The 26180-nt window shown below is 41.4% G+C and overlaps 1 protein-coding gene across 2 annotated transcripts in view; it reads right to left on the minus strand.

Annotated features, from left to right (window-relative positions):
• Positions 1–857: 857 nt before the first annotated feature.
• The window catches only part of DLGAP2 (DLG associated protein 2), a 3577612-nt gene continuing 3552289 nt past the window's right edge, over positions 858–26180 (minus strand). For both annotated transcript variants that reach the window (XM_069235822.1, XM_069235823.1), the window contains 2 exons: positions 24240–24314; positions 858–4292 (listed from right to left, as the gene is read on the minus strand). In XM_069235822.1, coding sequence (XP_069091923.1) covers positions 4074–4292; positions 24240–24314 — 294 coding nt within the window. In that variant the 3' untranslated portion in view covers positions 858–4073. The remainder of the gene's footprint in view (positions 4293–24239; positions 24315–26180) is intronic.

The following is a 26180-nucleotide window of genomic DNA, read 5'->3' on the forward strand; positions in this document are numbered from 1 at the left end:
TTAATATGAGGAAGAGCAATGGGAATTCTTATATTGACTCTGAAGTGTTTGATTGCAGAGCTGTATCTCAGAAGAATGATGGCTTGCCTGGAAATATTATTTTTATGATACCATTATAATTATTTTGTTTTCTTTAACCTAATGTAAAATTTGAATTTTAGTTTGTTAACATTTTTATTTTACTAAGCCTCCAAGACTTTCCTCGGATGTTGGTTTGTTGCAAAATGTAGGCATGACATCCTCAAAACATCATCAAATCACTGAAACATTAAATCATCTGTACAATATTGACTATAAGATGTATGCACAAAATGTACATGTGTTACAGTTTCCAGAAAGCTAATGCCAGATTAGAGGGGAAATGTTCATCTTGTTCTATGAAATCCAGAACCTCTGGGCCCTAAAGTCAGCTTTGTAAAGCAAATTAGTGAATTATGTTTATTAGACTTGTGATTGGGGGCTGTATAGAGAACACTGTACTTTTGTGGAGATATTAAAATTAATTGCTAAACTACATTAATAACAGGGTTAGATTGAGGATATGTGATATTACTGATATAGTAACACTTTCCAAAGGTATGTGATGACTGGTGTGAATGGCATAATATACAGAAATCATTAATTGCAACATTTCATATTACATTTAGAATTAGGCTAATAGAAAATCATTTATATGGTATTGTTTCCAAGAACGGCAGAATTACCCTTTTCTTTCCATGATAACTTTAAAGTCTTGCTCCAGGTGAACTGTGGTGATAATAGCCTTTGTCATGAACTCAGTAAAGGCTCATTGTGCATCCAATATATTTTGAGGAGCACTCGGAGGTGGCACCAGGTGACTGAATTGAAGCACAAGTATTATAAACATCTGTTTTATTTTTTCAGCTAATTAAATATACAATACATAGATAAACATGGCTTATTATTTGCCTATACCGATAGAATGTTACCTATGCACAAAGTTGAATATATTGCACTTTAAAAATTGAATATGCACTGATAGCATTTTACCATAAGAGATAGGCTTTTTTAGAAATATCCCCCTTAGGAACACAGAAAGACAATTATGTAATTCAGTGTTTCCAAAGGAATATATTTGTAATATCATAATCAATAAATACATGAACATTCTCAAACTTTGTAGTTCTGATTTGTTTGTAGGGCCTTTTTTAGCCCAAAAGTAGCTTGTTCAGTGGTAATATAGTAAAAACAAAATACCTGAAATATTCAACATATGATATCAAATTAAACATCTTTGTGGACTGTGCCAAGTTAGCTCTGTAACATAAAGTTTTAATTTCAGATTGAACAGCTACAATCAGTTTTTACAATAATCTTTCTTTGTACAAATGTTCATCTATTTCAAGAGAAAATAGGTTAGATATATGCAAATTGTATCAACTTATGTTTCCCACATCTGGGAAATATGTGTGTTCATAGTTTATCTGTGAATGACTAATTAGCAGCTTATCGTTCAGTAAAACATCATTCCAGCATTAAAAACATCACATCCACTCCTGTACCTCCAAACAAATGTTTTAAAAAAAGAATAACTAATATAGGAAACATATTTCAGTGTACACGTTTTGCACTTTTCACCTTCCTAAAAAAAGTCTGATCACCATGGACCATGTTCCAATTCATAGGTGATGTTTTAATGGATTGATATTTATCTCTGACAATTATACATTCATCTTTAATTGCTTTCCTATGTGTCCCACTGTAGTAAGGCTGTTTGGTAATATATAGGTATATCTATGTATGGTTCAGGAAGGCGATTAATTTTAAAAGCTTTCTTCTAACTGAAATCTTAACCACGCAACCTAAAAAATTCATATTTTAAGTGAAAATCATGCTATATCCGCTGTGGGCAAATATAACTCATGCTTAATTGTACATATTGTGTCCCAGAAAAAAAGAATGTACGGAAGCTGTCTAGTATATGCTATATTATGCACAGTTCAGGATGTTTTGACTACATATTTAAAGTGCTCATCAAGTTAAATAAACAAAAGTGCTGAAGTATAATAAAGTTACTCTTTTGTCTATGGCTAACTAAAAAGATTTATCAAAGGAATGACAGGATTGTTTTGAAAGACATGTCGTTCTTTTTATACAGCAAGTGATAGTCTGCAGTCATATTAAGAGTTCACAGGCATCTTGGTCTGTGAATTATTGAATTTGTAATGTAGAATTCTTTCAAAATTTGTGATGCAAAATTATGTTAAGAATTCAGATTTAACATTCAAGGACTAATGGTCAGTCTTTTGCTACCCTCTTTTGTAGAAGTGAATGTCACTCTCAATTAGATTTGCCTATTTTATCATTCTATGAGTTCAACAGGACTCAGGTAAGCCTGTTAGCATATTTGTTGATCATATTTTGATATGATTTTAACATATTTTTAAATGTATAACTCACATCTTCATCTTTGTTTTTCACAAGATCTTTCTTGGTGGGCATGAGGTACATCTGAAACTTGGCAGACATTAATGTACGATTTGAGTTTAATACTGAACATTCACAAGAGGAAACAGCAGGAACAGAGTGTGACCATGATGAATGAATGGTCATGTCTGAAGTCTACAGAATGGAAACCTCAAGTCAGAATCCAAATGGCTTGGCCATTTTCAAAGAACACTACCCGTGTCCCGGAGATGTAAGGGGGTGTGAAGCAGGCATCTGAACTGGCTTTTTCTAGGACTAACAATGACAACCTCAAATGGCAAAGGTCAAAATCTTTGGACTGGAGGGATTTATGTATTTGTTTGTGTTAATCAGGAGGGTGACTCTAAGTAACACTTCAAATTCAATGGCTGGAAGCCGTTTGCTATGTCTTTAATTATTTTATATAAGTATTAAACAAGGGAGTCTTGCTTTGTGACACTGCATAGGAAAATGAGTTCAGAAAAAATACAAATGTAAAGCACATTGCACCTTCACTGTACCTTAAAATAACCATTTAAACTTAGATTTACTTACCACTTACATTCATAATTCTTAAACTGGCTAATACAATATCACAACTGGTATTTTAAACAAGCAAACATTCATATTTTTTCAAGGATACCCTGGCAAATTAAATGATAAAGCATTGTCTGAGATTTAAATTCACATATAGCTCAAAAGAAAATAATGGCTGTATAAAAAGTAAAAAAGAAACTGTGCAAAATTAACAAATAATGGACAACCGAAATAGAAATAAGAAATGAATGTTCTATAGGAGTAAGTATAGCTTTTCACTTCACACTTCTTGCTACAGAAAACCAAATGTTAAGGCATTCATTTCCCTTTCACCCTTCCCCTAATGTCCCCTTGCATTAAAATTACACATATATATTTATATATATTTATAAATTGTATAAGTGTTATTAAACAGTATCCAGCAAACATTTTACACTAGATATTCCTGATAGAACCACCCCTGTAAGTTTCTCATTCTGAACCACCTGTCAGTGGTGTACAATTGACTTCGGAACCATGCTCAGTTCCACAAATATGATGTGACATCAGAGACTGGCTGTGGCTTCGCAGTAGGAGCTCGGCAGAATACGAAGGGCGAGTTCTTCAGCTGGATTCAAAGAAAAGTAAGCTAGAGGTCAGAAATATCGATGGGCTCTTTCTCTCCTGCACTTCAGATGTGTAGCACCTTCTACTGGAATAGCTAATGCCGCGAGAGGATGGTGAGATGCACCCATTTAGTTTGGTATTCCTATTCCTAATTGTCACATGATTTTTATAAAAATATAAATAACCAAAAACATTAAGCTGGGTTCCATCTCAGCAGGTGATTTCCGTTGTCCTCTGAGTATGTACTGGATAAGTAGTGTTTCTTGAAGCCCTATCCATTGTTGCTTGTTTTAATGTCTGATACTAAATACAAAAGGTTGTAGTCATTGCAGTGAGCTCAACCAGCTCTGAGAAAATCAAGACTCTCACTGCACTTTTGGCACAAAGTACACAATAGCAAGGGCATATTCAGTGGAAGGAATATGACAAAATGACGAAGAAACTGAAAAACTTTATAGATATGTTTTTGTTGTTTAAAAAAAGTATTTTTCAGTGCTGCACCTTCAGAGCCTAGTTTGAGCTTCTGGGATGTAGATTTCAATGCTGTCTGCACGCTCTGAGGCTGAATTCTGCCGAAACGAGGCTGCTCTCTTGACAGCCATTAGCCGTCTTCTTGCCTCCAGGCGCTGCCGGTCAGGTAAGTCTAATGACTTCTCTCTTGTGATGGGGAACTTTCCCCTTGGAGGCTTCTTTGGTATTGGAGGAGGAACCTTTTTGTCATCCTAGCAAATTATATGAAAAGAGAAACATATAAGTCACACAATCATCGCAAAAATACATTGTGCTTTGAAGATTATTTGCAAACATCACAGGAGAATTGCCATAGAACAGAACTTTTCAGAGCAGTGCAGATGTGTGTATCTGCATTAGTAATCACACTAGTAAAACGCTGCCATTGTCTTCTATACTCCAATACTCATGACAGATAAATGAGCATTCTATAAGGAACATGTGCATGCACACCATCAATACTTTATGTAATTTCAATATTAGGATCTCTGACATATAACTACTGGGTCAGGGTGTTTTATGTAGACCTGTATGTATTTTTTGTACTTTTCTCCATGAAATTTTAACAATAATGTTGCAAAAAATCTCTTAAAATTAGGTGAATGGCATTAAAGGTTTTTGGATGATATCACTCAGGACGTTTCTAAGTGAGGGCATACCCCATTGGACTGTGTTGAGCGTAAAACACCTTTTATCTAGAAATCCTTTACTTAAACCAGTGTGGTGTGGGCAAAAGTCATGATAAACTTCAAGTTTATACCCACTGAATGAAGACTTTGCAAAGTTAGGTAAAAGTCACCATGACAAAGTAGGACTTAGTATCTCTAGTTCTTTCCAAGGGTTGTCACTGTACGAATAACACTTTCCCTTTGGAGAGCCTCAAATTATATTTAAAAAAAACCTTTATAAATGCATACACTACACGAGTGAAGAATAATCACATGTCCCTACTCCAGCTAGAATGTCTCATATGGGAAGGCTGGTGTGCTGTGACACATTTTTTGTATTCAAAATCATTTATTAAGACAGTCTGTGTGCCACCAATTATGGCTGTTGAATTAAACAAAGTATTAAAATCACCAGCGCTCCACTGATAATATGTGTAACTCCAACAGTGCAGTCCTTAATATGGAACTAGTCTTTTTTGTAAACATCAAGCTTCAGATGCACACCCACTTGCCACCCATTCACCCATGAATATCGGAAGCTATCAACATCTTTTGCAGGACGGGGGCTGCAAGATCAGGTCACCCCTTGGAGTCTTGGGAGTGCTTTAACAATTTAATTCTGATCAGTGGAATTCATTGCATTTTTAAATGTAATTAGTAATGTATGTTTGAACTTGGCAAAAACACACTGCTTCTGTTTTAAGTCAACAAACTAATTGGCAGAAGGGGTGCCACATATAGCAAAACCGTAACATATCTTTAGTCGGAAAACAGAGGTTAATAGAAAGCATGTGATTAACTGTTGTATGAAAATCAGGTAGTTGCGTACTTTTGCAGGATGAGTATTCAAACCATGTTTAGGAAGGAGTGCAAAATAAAATAAAATTTCGAGTTCACAGACAGGATAAACAATGTTGGGGAGGGATATGGCTTTGGTCCTCAGTAGTATCAGTCATTTCTGAACCTGATTTAATTAATTTAGGGCCACATGCTCAAAGCACTTATCTAGTCACAAACACAGAATCGGCCCATTTGTGATTAGAAAAATGCTTATTGGGATGTGCATAGCCCACTTTGTGATTCAGTAACTTTTTACCGAATCGCGATTTGGGTTTTGCGATTCTGTATTAGGAAGGGGCGAGATTCATTCGCATATTACCACCAATTTAAAATTGGTGGTAAGCCATTCGCAAACAAAACCTGACATTTGTACATGTGGCCCTTAGGGGCATATTTATACTCTGTTTGCGCCGGATTTGCTTAATTTTGTTTTACGCAAATCCGGCGCAAACTAAACTCCATATATATATTTTGCCACTAGACATGTCTAGGGCCAAAATTATGGAGTTAAAGTAATTTTTTGCCTGTGGAAACCGACCTTGCATCAATGAGAGGCCAGGTAGGCGTTCCTGGACAAAAAACGACTCTAAGGCCCTGGCGCCTTACTTATCCTCTCGTGCAAAAATCATGCACGGGGGAGGGGTCAAAAAATGTTGCAAAGTCTGCTTTGCACCATTTTTTAACGTCTGGGTCAGGGCAGGCATTAGGGGACCTTTGGGCCTATTTCCATGGTGGAACACCATAGAATAAGCCCACAGGTACCCTCCCCAGGCCTCAGGGAGACCCCCTGCCACACCAGAGGGACAGCAGAGGATGGGGAATCCCATCCCAGGTAATTATGGGTAAGTACAGGTAAGTAGTTTTTTTTTTTTTTAAAGTGCCATTTGGGGCCCTGAAATGGGCCCCCCTACATGGCCCTGGGTGCAATGGCCATGCCCAGGGGACCCAGTGCCATGTGGGCATGACTCCAATCTGGGGCGGTGGGCATGACTCTGGTCTTTTCTATGGATGGTTTTGCGTCAGAAAATGATGCTAGGCTTGTTACAGTATTTTGGTTTTTACTCTAACCTGCCTAATGTCGTTTTTTGGGGCAAAACCCCCTTCTTCCATACCGCCAGGCCCACCCGGTTAACGTCATTTTTTTACGCTATCCTACCCTTTCCACCAGCCTCCACCATTCCATAAATATGGTGCCGGGCTGGTGCTCAGAAATGGTGCAAGCCGGTGCTAAACTTTTTGGTGCAAAACTGTGTTAGTGCAGTTTTGCACCAAAAAGTATAAATCATGGCCTTAGTCTTTAGCAGAAATCCTGTTAAACCTACACTGTGCCCTGCCCTTTGAGTTCACTAGGCCCCACCATAGGGGTGACATGCATGTTAAAAAAAGGAAGGTTTGGGCCTGGCAGGTGGGTAAACTTGCCAGGTCGCAGTGGCAGCTTAAACTGCACACACTAGCTCTGCAGTGGCAGGCCTGAGACATGTTTGAAAGGCTACTGTAGTGGGATGGCACAATCAGTGAGCATATATAGTGTACTTTACTAGGAACATACAAGTAAATTATATACACCAGTTGTGGACAAGCCAACTTTACCAGATTTTAGAATACAGAGCACCTGCACTTTAGCACTGGTCAGCAGTGTTAAAATGCCCAGAATCCTGAAAAGTCAGCAAAAATGAAACTAGACAACTGGAGGTCAGAGGGCAGAGGTGGGAAACCACGCCAAGGGTGCTGGGTCTAACACTTACATTGAGTCTTCAGTAAGTGTACTAAAACATTTTCCTAGGAAATATATAGAGGTTAACAAAAAAACAGGAAATGCAGGATAGGTTGTGAAGATACAGAATCACATGGGCAAGGTACCAGGTCCAAGTCTCCGTATACAGCTTTAGGATAGGACAATAAAAATGATCTTTGTTAAAGTGAAATCTCACCTCATAGGATCTGTGACAATGACTAGTGGCAATATAAAGGGAAGGTTCCATGTGAATTGTAGTTGGCAGCAGTTGATAGGCAGCCACTCTCTCTCTCTCATTAATATGCTGGTTAACATTATTGTGATAGAAATTAACCACAGCAATTAACTGCCTGACAGATACTTTAAAAAGTCAAATCTGGAAATAAGTAGAGTTGCAGTTAATTTCAGTGATCCTGCCTGCTAAAGAGACAGAGATCAAGATAATAAGCCACCCTTCGGCCAACCACTAATAGAGGGAACAGCTGGGGTGGCTAAAAATCATTATATGTATAGTTTCAAGCACCCAGGTCTGCTTCAGACATGCATATTTAGAATAATTTATCATGGTGGACCAAGAGGGATCATACCACTGGCTAGAAAGACTGACCACATTCCAGGACATTGGCTTGCAATATTGGGCAGCAGCTGCAAGGGGAGTTTCCTAGAGTAGTTAGTAGCATATCTTGATATACTAAACTTTGATGAGCCAGAATTCAAGGTCAGACAAATAGAGATATCTTTAATACACTGATTAGCAGGGTCATCATTTACAATGACCTTGTGGGCTTGAACAGTCAATGAAAAATAAATCAGGAATAACTGGCCCAATACCTTCTAAACTGTCTAAAGTTAGGAGACAGTCTACCTGCTCCGTAGACTCAAAGGGGTGAGGGGGCAGTGAACCTGGTATAACTGTCAATCAAAGGGGTCCCTTTTTTGGGCCAATGGCAGAGGCAATACCAACAAAAGTTGTGCAGTTGATAGGTTTATATAGATAGCCGAGAGGGGTTGCTTTTGCAGTGCTTTTCACAATGTTATTCCATTTAACCCATACAGCACAAAACCAACCAGTTGGGAATCCTTACAATTAATAACAACACAATCCCCCAGCTCCCCTTTAGGACTATTCCCCACCCAAGTGACTCACTGTACAGCAATATCACTGTACAACCCCCTGATAAAGCGGTTTCCAAGTGTTCTTCCCATCTAGTGTTTGACTTTATATTTAATTTGGATAACATCTTCAGTTAGATACGGATGCAGAGAAGGAACATTTTTGGCAATCACCATTGCTGTGGCTTCTGGGGGTAATTTCTGTAGCTTTGAATCTGACAAGTGACATGGATTATATAGAATATCTATACACATTAGAAGGATAAACAGTTCCTAGGTATGTTGGCATTTGAGTGAAATTGAGTACACCTCAGATGAGGCCTATCTTGGGCAACTCCGGATGATGGCATAACATTTATGCAAGAAGCCTCTGTAGTGTCAGTTATGGAACGATCAACGGTTGTTATGCTTGAAAGCCCTCCCCAAGCCAAGATTCTCAGGGTCAGTAATCAGTTCCCATCTTTTAAAGACCACTGAAAGAAGATGTGTAAGAGTCCGGGTAAGCTAGCTTTTTAAGAGAAGCTTCAATGGCCTTAAGCAAAGATAATATAGGCTATACAGAAGATTTGAGCACCTCCTCAAAACACTTGGCAAAGTTGTTTACTATTTGATCAATATCCGGCATTTTGTTCAGGGAGGGCCCACACATTCTTCCACACTGGAGATAAATGCATGGCTCCTGAATTTAATCTTTTTTCCACAGCTGTTCGATGAGCAAGATGTACCTCTGTTCTTTTTGGAGGGTTTGGGAACCCTCTGCATCAAGTCTGCTGCAAGGAGCACTGGTGGGGGGGGGAGTGCTCTCAACTGTAATTAGTAAGCATTAAAAACACATGAGTTGTGGGCTTCACCCATTAAATCAAAATGTAAAGGCTCCCTAACCAAATCTGTGCCTAAGGGGTTTGTCAGTGCCTTCTAGACAGCCTCCAAACTTTCTTCAACAGATTCACTTTCTGAGTTTATTGCCCCCATTGCATTACTTAAAAAACTTGCGATTAACGATGTGGAAGAGCGATCCTTAACTCGCTTAGTGGAGGCCATCATTTTCCTCTTCCCATTGAGTTTTCAATCTCTGTGGACATTATGGAAGGTCCAGAGTCCTAACGAATGTATGGGCCAAGAGGTTTGGCCCAGCCTTGGCCAGCAGCGAACAGGCACAGGTGGGACTGCCCTTGGGCAGTTCTTTGCTGGGGCATTCTCCCTGTGGTTCCCGTGCCATGGTAAACAATGGTGTTATAAACTGTGCCCCTGCAGCTGGTCAACCTTCTGGCATGGAAGAAGTCTGGGGTTTCTGGATTTGGGCCCCTGCAAAGGAATGGTGAGTTTCATTCTGCAGTAAGCAATGCACATCATGAAAGATGTTCCAGGTGCCAATAAGTTACTTGAATCAGGACCTTGCCCCCTGTTGCTATGAAGGCACAAAGAGGCTACCTTTCCTAGCACTTGGAGCAGCTTTCCAACCCAAGGGATTTGTGATTGAGATGGAAACCTAATTCCTCCAAAGTCCAGACAAATAAGAAGTGTAAGAAAATTGGTTATTAGCTCAGAAGGATGTGAGCCCTTCACAAGTAATAAGTCTGCACCCTACCATCAACTGGGAACCAAGTACCCCTTTGTAGCACTTGATCTTTCAGGATAGGGAGGAAGAGCAGTTTATGGCCTACTCAACATAGATGGTCTGGGCTAGTACCCCAGTAAGCTAGCATGCAATAAGCACCTCCTAATCAATCATTGTCCTGTCAGTGATTGATATCATACTACACAATAACAGATCACACCCCTTGTGAGCACTGAACCATATCAGCACAATACCCCTCCATCTATACTAGACACAATATAAAGGGAGTTTAAATATCAAAAGGTATGCCTAATGGTTTTGTAAAAGTGCCACGACCTTAATAACAATAAGAATATGTCATAATAACCCAATGCAAATTACAATCCCTAAGGATGGTATCATCCTACAATGACACTCATGAGGACCTGTAATGCCTCACTGTTAAGTTTGTGATTATCAACAAAACATTTAAATTACCTTCATTAATACATATCAGGACTCATTGTTAATTTTGTCACTACCAATAAAGCATTTTCATGACCTCAAACAAGATATAACAAGTCACTGTTATCTTTGTCGCCATCAAATTTGAATTATCAATAAACTAATTGCATAGGTCTTTCCCCTCCATTTATCAGGCTGCAGGACACCTGTAAGACCGACCATCAAGGTCCCTGAACTTTAACCTCAGCTCAGAAGTGCTTGAAAATGCATCTTACTTCTCCTGGGGCAGGTATCTAGTTTGGCTCCACCAGAAACTTTCTAACTACTAACATGGTGTACTGGTGGAGTTCGCTTTGCTCCGTGTAGCCCCAAAACACTCCTGAGTCATCAGTGGTGGTCCGGTCCCTACTAGGGCACCACATGAGAAAATATGCACATTTTTGAAGCCCACACAAGGGCTTATGGGGCTACTCCTTAGCTCCGCTAATCGTATCACGTGTGCTCTTCGAGCAGGCTGCATGCTTTCCTTGTTTTTATTTGTTGAATGTGCTTCAGGCTGCATAATTTTCATCTAGGCGTCTCTCTCATATTTGGGGCACCTAGAATGTCTCCAATCCTTGGTCCTCATGGGTACCAAATATCGTGTGACCCAGTAGGTTCACCATTTGGGTCTCTGTGGTTTAGAATTTCCAAAATAGCGATTTCCTATCGGGAAATTGCTATTTTGGAACTGCTACTTCAAGGAGGACTATGGGCATGAGGGCCCCCGTGATGCACCCCAAAAATAGTGGTGCACCTGTACAGCACACATATGCCCTTGGGCCACGTGTGCACTCTATTGAACTGTAAAACAAAAATCTTTGGTTGATTTTTTTAAATGCACATGGTTACCATCAACTTGGAGTGCATGGTAATTGCATTTTCTAAATGCCCAATTCACATTTAGGGAATGCTTTGTACATGTGCATAGGAATTGCAAATAGGTAATCCCTATTTTTGATTTCCTATTTAGGGTGTTGCAAATTGCGATTTCTACTGGGTAGAAATTGCAATTTGTGACTGCTTAAGCAGCTTTGTAAATTGAAAAGCTCATTTAGCAATTCTTCACTGAACGAAATAGCGATTTGGTTCATTAAGAAATACTAAATGGGGTTGTTCATCTAGCCCTAACTCCCATGGAGGGATTCAGTATCATCTTGCAGAATAGCTACTGTAAAACTTCACACTTGTATAGCACACTGCTCACCCATTAGGGTCTCAAGGCACTGTACACATACCACTGTAGAACCGCTCCTGGCTTTTCCCTGTGAGGCACCCACTCCTGGAAAGCCCCAGGGTGAAGCCAGCCATCCAAGAACTGTGAGGGCCATTGTGGAGATTAAACAAGCTATTGCCCACAGTTGGACCCATCAATTAGATTAGGCACCTAGGCGAGAATTATCTGGTCCAAGGGAATTGAACCCTGGTCCCGGGCCAGATCTCTACATCAGTGTCTGCTGCTCTAACCATTGTGCCACACTTCTCCACATGAAAGGGTATGAAGGATATGCGGGTCACAAGGCAGTATGTTTATTTGTATAATGTGGAGCCTGCCTAGCCAGGAAACAAACACAGAGTTCCATCTATTGAGTCTCATATGACTTGCTCCATAGTTCAGGCTAATTAGCTTTGGCCTAAATTTTCAATTTGTAAGTTAAGTGTAGGTGTAGGAGGCTGGCCTGGCTTGTAGTGGGTACCAAAGGTACTTACACCTTGTGCCAGGTCCAGTTATCCCTTATTAATGTAAAAGAGGTGTTTCTAGCAGCTTAGGCTGATAGAAGGTAGCTATAGCAGAGCAGCTTAGGCTGAACTAGGAGACATGCAAAGCTCCTACTACACCACTGGTGTCATATGCACAATATCATAAGAAAACACAATACACAGATATACTAAAAATAAAGGCACTTTATTTTTATGACAATATGCCAAAAGTATCTCAGTGAGTACCCTCAGTATGAGGATGAGAAATATACACAAGATATATGTACACAATACCAAAATTATGCAGTAATAGCAAAAGGAAGTAATGCAAGCAGTGTAAAGTTACAATAGATTGCAATAGGAGCACATAGGTATAGGGGCAACACAAAACATATACTCCAAAAGTGGAATGCGAACCACGAATGGACCCCAAACCTATGTGAGCTTGTAGAGGGTCGCTGGGACTGTAAGAAAACAGTGAGGGTTAGAAAAATAGCCCACCCCAAGACCCTGAAAGGTAGGTGCAAAGTGCACCTACAACCCCCAGAGAGCACAGAAGTCGTGATAGGGGGATTCTGCAAGGAAAACCAACACCAGCAATGCAACAACAGTGGATTTCTGGACCTGAGTACCTGTAAGACAAGGGGACCAAGTCCAAGAGTCGCGACAGTGTCGAGAGCGGGCAGGAGCCCAGGAAATGCCAGCTGAGGGTGCAAGGAAGCTGCCACCGGATGGAAGAAGCTTGGTGTTTTGCAAGAACGAAGAGGACTAGGAACTTCCCCTTTGGAGGATGGATGTCCCACGTCGTGAAGAAGCTTGCAGAGGTGTTTCCACGCAGAAAGACTGCAACCAAGCCTTGCTAGCTGCAACAGTCGCGGTTAGGGTTTTTGGATGCTGCTGTGGCGCAGAAGGGACCAGGATGTCGCCACTTGGATGAGGAGACAGAGGGGGCACCCAGCAAGGCAGGGAGCCCTCACAGAAGCAGGCAGCACCCGCAGACATACCGGATCAGGCACTTAGAAGAGGAGTGAACCGGAGTCCACCCGAAGTCAGAAAAGGGAGTGCCACGACGCTGGAGGACAACTCAGAAGGTTGTGCACTGCAGGTTAGAGTGTCGGGGACCCAGGCTTGGCTGTGCACGAAGGAAATCCTGGAAGAGTGCACAGGAGCCGGAGCAGCTGCAAATCACGCAGTACCCAGCAATGCAGTCTAGCGTGGGGAGGCAAGGACTTACCTCCACCAAACTTGGACTGAAGAGTCACTGGACTGTGGGAGTCACTTGGACAGAGTTGCTGAGTTCCAGGGACCACGCTTGTCGTGCTGAGAGGGGACCCAGAGGACCGGTGATGCAGTCTTTTGTTGCCTGCGGTTGCAGGGGGAAGATTCCGTTGACCCACTGGAGATTTCTTCAGAGCTCCTGGTGCAGAAAGGAGGCAGGCTACCCCCAGAGCATTCACCACCTGGAAACAGTCGAAAAAGCCGACAGGATGAGCAATACAAGGTTGCTAGTAGTCCTCTTTTCTACTTTGTTGCGGTTTTGCAGGCGTCCTGAGCAGTCAGCGGTCGATCCTTTGGCAGAAGGTGAAGAGGGAGATGCAGAGGAACTCTGGTGAGCTCTTGCATTCGGTATCTGAAGAATTCCCCAAAGCAGAGACCCTAAATAGCCAGAAAATTAGGTTTGGCTACCTAGGAAGGAGGATTGGCTACTAAGAGAGGTAAGAGCCTATCAGAAGGAGTCTCTGACGTCACCTGCAGGCACTGGCCACTCAGAGCAGTCCAGTGTGCCAGCAACACCTCTGTTTCCAAGATGGCAGAGGTCTGGGGCACACTGGAGGAGCTCTGGGCACCTCCACTGGGAGGTGCAGTTCAGGGGAGTGGTCAATCCCCTTTCCTTTGTCCAGTTTTGCGCCAGAGCAGGGCTGGGGGATTCCTAAACCGGTGTAGACTGGCTTATGCAGAAATGGGCAGCATCTGTGCCCATCAAAGCATTTCCAGAGGCTGGGGGAGGCTACTTCTCCCCAGCCATCACACCTATTTCCAAAGGGAGAGGGTGTCACACCCTCTCTCAGAGGAAATCCTTTGTTCTGCCTTCCTGGGCCAGGGCTGCCTGGACCCCAGGAGGGCAGAAACCTGTCTGAGGGGTTGGCAGCAGCAGCAGCTGCAGTGGAGACCCCGTAAAGGCAGTTTGGCAGTACCCGGGTTCTGTGCTAGAGACCTGGGGATGCATGGAATTGCCCCCAATACCAGAATGGTATTGGGGTGACAATTCCATGATCCTAGACATGTTACATGGTCAGGTTCGGAGTTACCATGGTGACGCTACATATAGGTATTGACATATATGTAGTGCACGCGTGTAATGGTGTCCCCGCACTCACAAAGTCTGGGGAATTTGCCCTGAACAATGTGGGGGCACCTTGGCTAGTGCCAGGGTGCCCACACACTAAGTAACTTTGCACCCAACCTTCACCAGGTGAATGTTAGACATATAGGTGACTTATAAGTTACTTAAGTGCAGTGGTAAATGGCTGTGAAATAACGTGGATGTTATTTCACTCAGGCTGCACTGGCAGGCCTGTGTAAGAATTGTCAGATCTCCCTATGGGTGGCAAAAGAAATGCTGCAGCCCATAGGGATCTCCTGCAACCCCAATACCTTGGGTACCTCAGTACCATATACTAGGGAATTATAAGGGTGTTCCAGTATGCCAATGTGAATTGGTGAAATTGGTCACTAGCCTGTTAGTGACAATTTGGAAAGCAGAGAGAGCATAACCACTGAGGTTCTGGTTAGCAGAGCTTCAGTGAGACAGTTAGGCATCACACAGGGAACACATACATATAGGCCACAAACTTATGAGCACTGGGGTCCTGGCTAGCAGGGTCCCAGTGACACATAACAAACATACTGACTACATAGGGTTTTCACTATGAGCACTGGGCCCTGGCTAGCAGGATCCCAGTGAGACAGTGAAAACACCCTGACATATACTCACATACAGGCCAAAAGTGGGGGTAACAAGGCTAGAAAGAGGATACTTTCTCACAGTAGGCCTAGATCTCTAAACCAATTTGAGGCCCATCTAAATGTGTATTTGGGTTTAATTTGTCCCATTACTCTTTCTGAGAACGTTAGATATAGGAACTCAGATTTCTGCTAGTTTAGCTAAATCTTTGACACTATTGAGAATGCTGTAATATACTGGTGGAGTCTGAGGCTTCTGTGTGTCAAAGTCATAAGTATGTTGTCCACACCAATATGATTCCAAGAATCGTATCCTGTTGTCTTATTTAAATAGAAAATGGTTTGTCAGGGATCTGAAACAGAAGGATGACGGAGGCATTCTAACCCTCTTTGTAGATCAAAAGGTTTTGATGGAAGACCATTTACTCATATCCTGGGTTTTGGAGCTTTGCAACGAGCCCGGGTTCATTCCTTCATTCTTGTATCGATACCTGTCTTATCCAGTAGTTCTTCTAAATATCTCTATCAAACCCAATCAAATGTCATTTCAACATCAAGGCTGGTGTTGCATTAAAGGTGGCTGGCCATGTGTGGTGATGAACTTAATTCACCTTTGAGCTGACGTAATTTCCTACTATTTCCAGTCCCTTTTATGGATGTAGTAACTTTAGAAGTGCAGTTGTGAATAGCAATGGGCTTACAGTTTTTTGGGTGAATGAATGTCCCTACCAAAACTCCTCCCTAGCACACTAACCTCTCCCTTACACCCATCCTTTCTCCACTCTAACCCCTCCCATTTAGTAGTATGTCCCTTTTTCCTGTGACTCCCCTGGGTCCTCTCACATTTACTATTAAGTAGTAAAATTACATGTATAAGGATCACCCTGTCAAAAAAAATAAGAGAGGTGTCAGTGAAGATTTACACTCGTAGGCTTGTAAATCACACTTTGTAGTGCCTTAGCAGTACTAGTGTCGTACTACAAAGGTACTTCAAAATACAGTTTGTGGATAGGCCCCAAAGTTTTCTGGGATATGAAGGTATAGGCAATGTGGGAGTGTGACCTGTGCACATGTGAAAAGACAGAATAATGTTGTGTGCTAGGATTTAAACTTCCCACATGTCTTTCAAGGCCCTGAAAGCTCCTATATGGACCTTTCAAGGCTTCTCCTAATCTCAACCCACTAACAAGTTCTGCACTCATGTCATGTTAAGATCCCCTCCCAGGATTACCCACAGTGTCTTCTAGGAATTAGACTGAATGTGAACTGAGCAAGTCACATTTGAATGTTACTAAATCTAAGTTCTGGGTCCTTTGTTATTGACCCTTTTGCCACGTATAAACCATGTCTGCAAAAAACTGATCGACTTGCTGCTTTGGAAGATGCTGATGCCCAACACTGTAAGGTATATGGTAGATGTTTCATTATGGTTTGGTCTTTTCGAAGTAGGTGAGTCTCCTGAAGGAGCACAATATCAGGTTCATCACTGCAAATCTAGTTCCACACTTTATATCTCCGATCAGGGAAATTTAGTCCTTTGACTTTGAGAGACATTATCTTGATAAGCATAATGAGTACTCACCAAGTTTGGCCCTGTAAGCTGAGTGCAATTATTAGCGCTAACTATCTGTATTACTCGGATTACCTTTTGAATCGTGTCATTGACAAAGACAGTTGAAAAATGTGTATGGATTGCATATCAATTGACAAACAACAAGCTGTGCACTGTTTCACCTCTGCTAAGTCACCACTCCAAATCATGTTTCCTATTGTGCAGGTAAAGGGACTAGAGGACATAATCAAATCCTGGTTACATTTTTATGACTTTAAACCATCCAGGCTCCTCTCTTGTAGACCTTGGGAAATGTGGTACATTGATACCTTCTGATGCTGGTAATGTTATTTCAAATGTGGTTCTTGCCCTCTATGTCTCCCACTCTATACTGTCTACTTCCCATCCAACTTGAGTATACCAGTTCACTACATAGGCAAGCCTTTTTTTACTTTCATCAGGCTGAATACCCCTTTGAGTATCTAGTTCAAGATTGGGTCAGGTCTTTAGATTCTTGTCCCACTAGTACAATTGTCCCTTGGATGCCCTGGTGAATTTGACAACAGAGTTTTTATATGATCTTGTGTGTGCACTGGTTTCAGTTCCCATTAGTCATTCCCAGCTGATGAAGTAAGTTAGATACCTAGAAACTTCAGACCCTCCTCATGATCACTTACCACTCTGTCCACTCCTTTCCATGTGCACTGTTGTGCTATTAGGAGAATCCAGCAATATTTAATATTCTTATCAGTCAAGATTTCATATTAGTGGTTGTTCTCTCTCCTCTTCTGAAATATATTCATCACCTGGTTCTGTTTTCAAAGCCTTGGCACTTGGTGTGTAGTTGCTTGAATTGGTGTTCTAGGTGTGCTGAAGATCTGTGGGAAAATTACTTTGATGATGCAGTGGTTTCAAGCCTGGATTCTGCTAGCTTCAAATTTTGATTCAGAGAACCCATTTTTCCCTTTATTTTAGCCATGCCTCTACCCATGTCAGCACTGCTGGACTAGCTGTGATGGGCTTGTCCAGCTGGGATTGCAAGTCAGCCATGCAAGATTTCATGAAAGGGGGACTATTGTCTGGGTTGCCATAGGTTCAGTCCCCAAAGAATTAGCCTCTCGCTCTTTTGAAGTCAAGAATTTTTTAATGTCTTTCCTTTTAAATCTATTTATGCTTTTTGGCAGCTAAGCTACCCCAACTTCTGCAAGTTCTTCTTTTCTGTGAGGAGGCATCACCATGACAGCTACCTTTGTTCTTGCACAATGGATGGAGTACTTCCTGAGCGAGAAAGCAGGGGCTCACTTTCAGTCTTTGTATTTCAGCCCCAATGATTATACTCTATATTAGAAAGGTCTTTGGGTTTCTCCCTTCTTATAGTTTCCATAAACTACCACGATAAAGATTAGTATTTTCACATATTCAAATTAGTAATTTTATGGTCTTATTTAATGTTTCTAGGGCTGTTGAAATATGGGTCCCTTCCATCGTGCAGTCCAAACCAGTACTTTCCTGTGCTTAAGTGAGCAATCATATGCTTTTCACTTTAGAGAGCTGAAGAAGTGAATGGGGAGACTCAAGTTATTTGTTTTGATGTTTTGCCCCTTCACAGCTGGATGAGCCAGTTCCGATTACTGCCACTCAGTTTTCCTCCTCAGTTCAGTGTCCACTGCTCTCCCAACATCTGTAGATCCCTTGTATATTCCTTCACCTGCATATAACTTAAAGTCTCTTTTTTGGGGGGACAAGTACATGCATGCTACTCTGTGTTGTTCTCCGGCTCTATGGAGTGGGCATGACATGGATTTCCAGCTTCTATCACTGATGCGGCTTCAACACACTGCTGACTTCATGGAAACTGTTGCTGCGCCGTCCGGGATCCAAAGAAATGGAATGTATTCCAACTGCTGCATCACACACTAGAAGATCCATCTCAGGGAGATGAGAAAGTACTCCACTTGCTATTTTCTGTTTCTATGGAGGAAATGTAGCACACTCTTTGACCTGGGTCCGGAGCCCAGAGCTGCGCAACTGTGTTACTACCCTGGTGCAATCTTGGCCAGAAGTCTATCAAAATCTAATTTTCACATTGATTTTGCATTATTCTTTCACCTACATGCTGCAAATTTAAAATGCAAAGCATTTTTCTGAGAAAACATCAGTAAATGGTCAATATAGGCTTTTTTATGTCTGACTTTTAAGCACAGGGGTCTACTGCCTTTTACTCCAACATGAGTTTAAGCATGTCCTATCTTTTTATGGTCTGGTGCGGCAGCACAGCTGTAGCCAGACAATCAAGTGAGAGCCACCAGGAGAGGGGCGTCGCATATGTTGGTAGTCAGGAGTACGTGTTTTGATTGGGCAAAAGTTGGGTGCTTCCACAAAAAGTGCTTGTCTTCCACACAGCTGCAATACTTTTATATATATTTAACCATGTACCTGAGCTTGAACCTTCAGGGGTGCACACATTCCACTGTGTTGCTATTAAGGTCTTAGTTAACTAGATCATTTATAGTGTTTTGTCTAGCAGCACAGATGGGATAAGAGCCGCCATTAACTGAAATGGATAACAGCTTCAGACTTGACTTGTGTACAGGGAATTGTTATGCCTGTTGCCATAGATGCGGACTGAAGTTATTTCAAAGGCAGTAATACAAGTTTAACTGTGGGTTCTTGTTACATTATGTTTCAGGCCACAGAAAGGTATTTGGTTACATGTAATCTCACAGATTATCAGCGTAGGCAAGGATTATGGTGCTGGTCACCCACTCTGACAAAACATGGGAGTAAAATTTCACTGTGATGGTTCTTGGCAGGCCCTATTAAGACGGACTGTATGGTGTTTTGGCCAGCTTCTGCACACTTCTACATGCCTAGGTTGTATACAGTGTCGAGGGTAGATTATTCACTTCCTCACTTCAGTGGCAAATTCTATGTCCGATTCCTTAGATGTGATCTGTTTAAAATGAAGAGTCATCACAAAATAACTACTTACCTATTGCGAGAAGACAAACAGCTCTTATGGGTGGATTGTTACTACACTGTGCTAAATCCCATAGGGAGGCATTTGATACATGGAATCTGGCAGATCAGGGTGTTGGTGCTGGTGAACCACCTGAATAAATCATGGGGATAGATGATTTGCACTATGGAAATCGTTTTTAGGATCTAATAGTAGGGATTTGGATTGATTTAACAACTGCATTTTGTACTTAATTGTAATTTTATTGCGATATACCTGAGGGTTGCCTTGTTGGAGCATGTCTGAACCAACAAAGTAAGTCTGCGTTAGTTATTGTGCTAGGTCAATGAGAAAGGTTATAATCCTGATTTCTTATAATGAAAAGTTACAATAAAGGCTGTATTGTCTGATCAATGGATTTTGAAAATCATATGTGAAAGTCAATAGACATTTAAAGGCATTTAAAGGTAGATTGCTATTAGTCTCTATTAAAGCCTACCTATAGATATTTTGTTACAGATAATCTATGGTTGCATCTCCGACAAACCATGAGTATAGAAGATGTTTACTGTTAGAATCCTTTTTAGGTCCTCTTAGGAGAGATAGTATTTTGCTTTGCCATCTGTAATTTTGTGTAGTAGGTAATTATATGACTGAATGTCTGGTTGTTGTCTTCTGGGAAAGCTTATGCTTCGAACAGGATTTCATTAATATTGAATCCTTCTATCCCTATTATATTATTGTTGTACCATTCCAAGATGATTAGTACACTAGTTCTAAATGTGGCTCCCACGCTTGAGCTTTACAACAATAGACTATTTGCAATACCTTTGCAAGATGGACATCTGCTAATATGTTTAGTTGGGTATTCAAAACATATGCCCGCTATGTTTCAGAAGACAGAATGTTTTCTTTTTTTCTACTTGTATTCTTTTACTTTATCTTGCATATGTTGTTGAGTTTCTGTGTGTTTTATTGTTTTGTGGTTTATCAGAGAGTGAATGGAAGGATGTCAATGGACTGACGAAGGGATACATGAGTGCAAACATTAGTGACAGAGTGCATGTATGAAAATTGTATTGAGTGCCTACACCCATCAGTGACACAAAAGGCATAAACTTTCATTCATGTCAGGCCAACTGTTATTGCCAATGTTTGTTTTAGATGCAAACAGGAAAAATACACTCTTCAGTTTTGCATCTCTAGAACTTTATGCAACTGGCCACAATTTTTGCTCACAATTACAGTTTTAAAAACAGATATGGTAATTTAGAAGTAAAAGGATTTTTAAAATATATATTGTTTTCTTTTTTGGGTGGTGGGGGCTGAATAGATTTACTTTGCAGTTCACTGGCCACACAAGAGATAAAATACTAAGGCCCAAATTTAAGAAAAGTGGTGCTTCATTCATGAAGTGCCACTTTTCTTTCTGCCCATTGTGCCCCCCCAATGCCACCATGTGTGCACCATGTTTAACATACGGTGCACCATGGTGCAGGTTAGGGACAATAACGCCATCATTTTTTATGCTGTTACTGTACTTTGCAGAATTAGCACCAAAAATGTTGGCGCTAATCCTGCAAAGTACAGAGGCCCATTAAAATAATGGTGTGCCTCATTTTAACCCTTGCTCTGTGCAGGCAATAACAATGCTGCTAAAAATGGCGCAGTGGAATCTCATTGATTCTACTGCTCCATTTTTGCAGGCCCCCTAACGGAGAAACTCCCCCCCTTGTGTACATTATACCTGGCACAGGCATAATGTGGCGCAAAGAGTTTACAAAGTGGCGCAATGCGTGCATTGCACCACTTTGTAAAAATGGTGCAGTGTTTTTGCCACACTATCCCCACATTAGCATTAAAAAAATGAGGCTAATGTGGCAAAGGTTGGCACAAGGCCCTTCTTAAACTTATATGTTCGATTCTCAGGGGATTTAGAATGCACTGTGGGGTCTACTGCACATATGCCATGAGGGAGATACAATCTCCACGCACTTTCTTTGGTGAGACATCCAGTGTACTTCCTCCAGACAAGATCTGTAGGTAAGGAAGGAGAAGTGGAGGTTGTGCTGCCCTTTTTGTCCTCTGGTCAGCACTCAGCTGTCGTGGGTATCCAACAGTTTTACTTTTGTGAGGGTGGTGGAACCTGGGACAGCCTACAGCTGCTGATGTCCTGTTTGCAATTGTGAATTGGACACAGACAGCAGACTAGACCTCCTGCACCATGAATTTTGCAAGGCTGACCTTGCCTCAGTGTCGTGGTTGCAGTTGTGAACAGGGCAGTGGAGCAGCTGACAGTTGCTACAAATGTCTAACGCCTTAACTGACCTGGCTATCCTAAACCCCAGCAAAATTGATGTGTTAGAGGTGCCAACTGTCCAGTTGGTGATAATTCAGTGGACTCACTCCCTTTCTCTTGGGTAAGGTGGGGGTCTGAGTGGGGCTGTTCTGCAGGATAGGGACAGACCCATATCCTACCCTTGCCCAGCAGAGCTGGAGATATTAGTATTCGGGAGCATAAATATATTATAATAAATATTTTTAAAATGTACAAATAAAACACAATTATTACTTAACTATAAAAGGAGCATTTTTTAATCTAGAAATTAATGTAAGATTACATTTTATTTAAATACAAATAACATACTTTTAATTAATTCTATACATCACATTAACTAATAATTAAAGCATAGTAAAAATGTGTTTTTGTTTGAGGTGGGAACTTCTCTCTTAGTTTAGAGTTCAGAAAATAATTGTATTTAAAATAGGGAAAAGTAAAAGTTTAAATTAAATATGAGTGGGAATGGAATGTGCCGGTTGAATTTGCAGGACTAGAACAATCTTCCAGGGCCCTTGACAAAGACTAGGGAACATTTACGAAGGAGTGGGGACCTGAAGTGGACCGATAACCCTGACCCAGCCCTTGGCCAGGGACAGAGTGTGTGCCCTCTAACCCCTCCCAACCACTTCCTCATCTTCGGTCTAGACAATGAAATGAATAGTGGAGACAGAGACAGCAACTGCCCATCTTGGCCAATTGGCAAGGCAAGAGAGGATTTATTTTTATATCCTTGCACCTTTGATAATACCAGGATGTTTTTAAGCCATCCTGTTCCTACCAGGCTGGGGTGGTGGGCTTGGAGGTCTGTTTCCATTTTTAGGTCGAGCGCATAAGGGCTGTGACCTGTTGTAAGTATTGTGGGCTTATAACTAAGCCCACCACACGCCCATCACTTTCACTCGTTCGTGGGCTTGCTTTTTAAAAATCTGTTGCTATCATTGGTAACTGCTTTACATTTTTTTCTCCTGGGGGTGGTTTGGTTACCGCCTTGGATATCAACCCTGTTATATGGATAATTGCACATTTGCCTGTATGTTTGCCTGTGAGGAAACTTCTTTTTCTCTTTGTGTCTCTTCTTTTCGCTCATGCTCATGGCAGCCATGGCACTTTGAATCGGCTTGCTTATGTCAATGGTTTTGCTTTTCATATTCAATTTAAGTGGCAAGAAAAGTCCAGTTAGGAATTTACAACGCTAATAGCTCGAACCCGAGAAAACGCGAGAACCATTGCATTGCAAATGCTTGTTTAACTCTCATGAGCTTGGCCGGCAGGCCAGGGAGAGAACTGTATAAGTGGTGCAGGCCATGGGCTCGTCTACTCAAATGTAATAACAGCATTGGCTCTCCTACTCTGCTGTCTTTGCTTTTAATAATTACGAAGTTTGTTAGCGTCCCAAAGTTGTTTTTCCACTATGTAAATAGCATGCTGCATTACAATTCCCATTTCATTATAGTATTCCTTCGTCTGAAGTGTGAACATCTTCATATTTATCACCAAATGTTAGGGAAACAGGATTGCTGCCCTTAAATATTTTAGAGTGGTTCAAGCCGATAAGATTGTGCGATTTCATTAATGCCTGTGAACCTTGGCAAATTTCAGCTTCTTTATTTTTTCCCAATTGTTCCCGGCCGTAGCGAATATTGAAATGGATGTAAACATTCACCATGCCTGCGAAGAGGCCACCTACATGTTGGTTTATACATTCAAAGTGGCAAAATGAAAATCCATCAAAGTAGATATGAACCAAATGGCAATACACCAGGAGTCTATGAAGTTTGTAATGTTTCCGTTCATCATTTTTCTTATTTTTAACGCATATTTTCCCCATGGGAACTCCGAGGTTACATCTAAAGACTACTTCGTCTGGTACCCACCTTATAACTTAGACTCACCTCTCACCTCCTCAGTGCATACCTGTATCAAATATGTCAGGATCAGTCAGAAATGTGTATGCCGTATATACGTTCGCTGTACATAGATTGATTGCGAGACAAAGCTATTAATGAAAAATTAAGCACTTTGATAGTAAACGTGCAGCAGAGCAATGGAGGTCCAACTGCAAACTAAAAGCTTTGACCCTTCACCTTGAACTGCTGCAATGGAATGAATATGATCTAGTATATTACCACAGTATTCACCCAACGTTACATTTTCCAACACTCGGCATCAGTAGCCACTGCAGAATATTCGTATACATTATAAGTTGCTTTAGTATTAAAAAATAATAATTGCTTCCAATACTTGCCCATGGAAATGCTGTATCTGCAAAACTGCGTGCTGTCACAACCCCAAAGCTCGGACAAGGGGTAGTTGGTGAGATCTGAAGGGGGAAAGCATGGTCACTGTGATTTGTTTAAAGCATTAGTGGGCTCTCTCACTCATACAAACCCTAAGCAGTCGGTGGAAATGAAGGTACATTTATTAAAAATTGTTTCACAGGTTCTCATTTTCTATTGCTAGTGCCAATATAACTCAATGGCCAGTTTTTAAAATTTGCACATTGGGGTTTTGTATTAAATGCTGCCCGAGAACGGCACACATTGAGTGTGTTCGCCACAATCATCGCTGACACAAAAAATGTGTACTTGAGACACGCTAATTCACCCAACACCAAGCTGTAATGTTTCTACCACACACATTCTACAAACACGAATTGACACTGAGGGAGGACAGCTTGCTTCGGGAATGGCGACACCCCTCTTTTAAATGTTTTCGGTTGAAGTAATACTGTTAGACACGGCCAGAAATATGTGTTTATTTCTTCTGGTGAAGACCGCGATAGAGTGAAAGATGGCCACACGTGCAGAACGAGCAGTACAGCGAGAAAGCCTGAGCCACCTCAGCGGAAAACTCCAGGACATTTGTCCTGCTAGAATTATCCAGTCTGCAACGTGCCACGCGACTGCGCTTCACTGAAATCTGAATATAGTGCACGACTCGGTGTCACCAGGCAACGATGGCATAGCCCAGATGTCTTCTCACCTGTGTTGTTATACCCTGAAAGGAAATGTTACCTCTCCTTTACAGGTGACTTGAATGTTTAGTCCACCTCTAACGTTCAATGGTTCCATATACTTCACCTAAAATAGGTGTTAGTTCATGAAATGAAATAATGGTTGATTCAAAACCCGTACAACGTACTATTATGTTCTTTACATTCAATTACTACTTATTCCTTCTGCTGTGTTCTGCACGAAAAAAGCGGGAAATAGCGAAAGATTGCCTCCGGCAGCCTTCTGTTAGGGTTGTCATATCACTCCTTGCTGACAGGACACGCTACTGCAGAGCTTAGTTTGCCCTTTATAACTCATTGCTGTCAAGTGCATTTGGTCTACCGGTTCACGTGAAGCAAATAAGCGTTACCCCGCGCCCAGAGACGGCACTGATTAGCTAATCGAAGTCTTCATTATATACACGGTGTCCAGCTGACATGGACAGTCCACTCGGGACATCTGCAGCAGTGGTTGGACACCAAAACTTGCTGTTTCTCCACGGGCTAAATAGGATGCTTAGGACCGAAGAGTCACTTGATGACGTGCATAGCGTGCGCAAGGTGCGCGCAAGTGCCTGCACATAATTACACTACATTCTGCTCTATTACGATCATTCAGGATCACTGCTGCTGAAATACACGTTGTTAGTGTTCACAGAGTCCCATCACTGACTGTGGTAAACAACACACAAATTATCGCTTACAATAGTAAGATGGCAGTAAAAATTCTGCGTGCACTGCTAGTGACTCCAATTTTCTGAGGATCCTCATCACGTGACTAGGATACTTAAAATAGACAGCTTATCGATTTTCTACTACATTAATCATCTTGAGTTTAGCCTGAATTAAGAGTGAGATGCCTCTGATGTCTAGCAATCCGCCAGTGCATTAATCAAGGTGCCAGGTGTAAGCTAGCACTTGTCAAAAGGAATCCTCCTGAAGATAGTTGGTTCAAAGACATCCGCCTCCAGTACACAGATGCAACATTCAATTCTAAGGAGGTGGGATTTGATATGAAATTTGCAAGTATTCGGTAATCATATGCTTGTAAAAAATACATAATAGTATAAACTATTTTTCAGCGTGTACAACAGTTCGTTATAAGATGCTGATGACACAATTGTTGCCATAAGCAACGGATGCTGTTTGTGACAGCATCTGCATTGATGAAACAATGTCCTGATTTCTTCTCAT

This window comes from Pleurodeles waltl, chromosome 5 (genome assembly GCF_031143425.1).
Source record: "Pleurodeles waltl isolate 20211129_DDA chromosome 5, aPleWal1.hap1.20221129, whole genome shotgun sequence".
NCBI lineage: Eukaryota > Metazoa > Chordata > Amphibia > Caudata > Salamandridae > Pleurodeles > Pleurodeles waltl.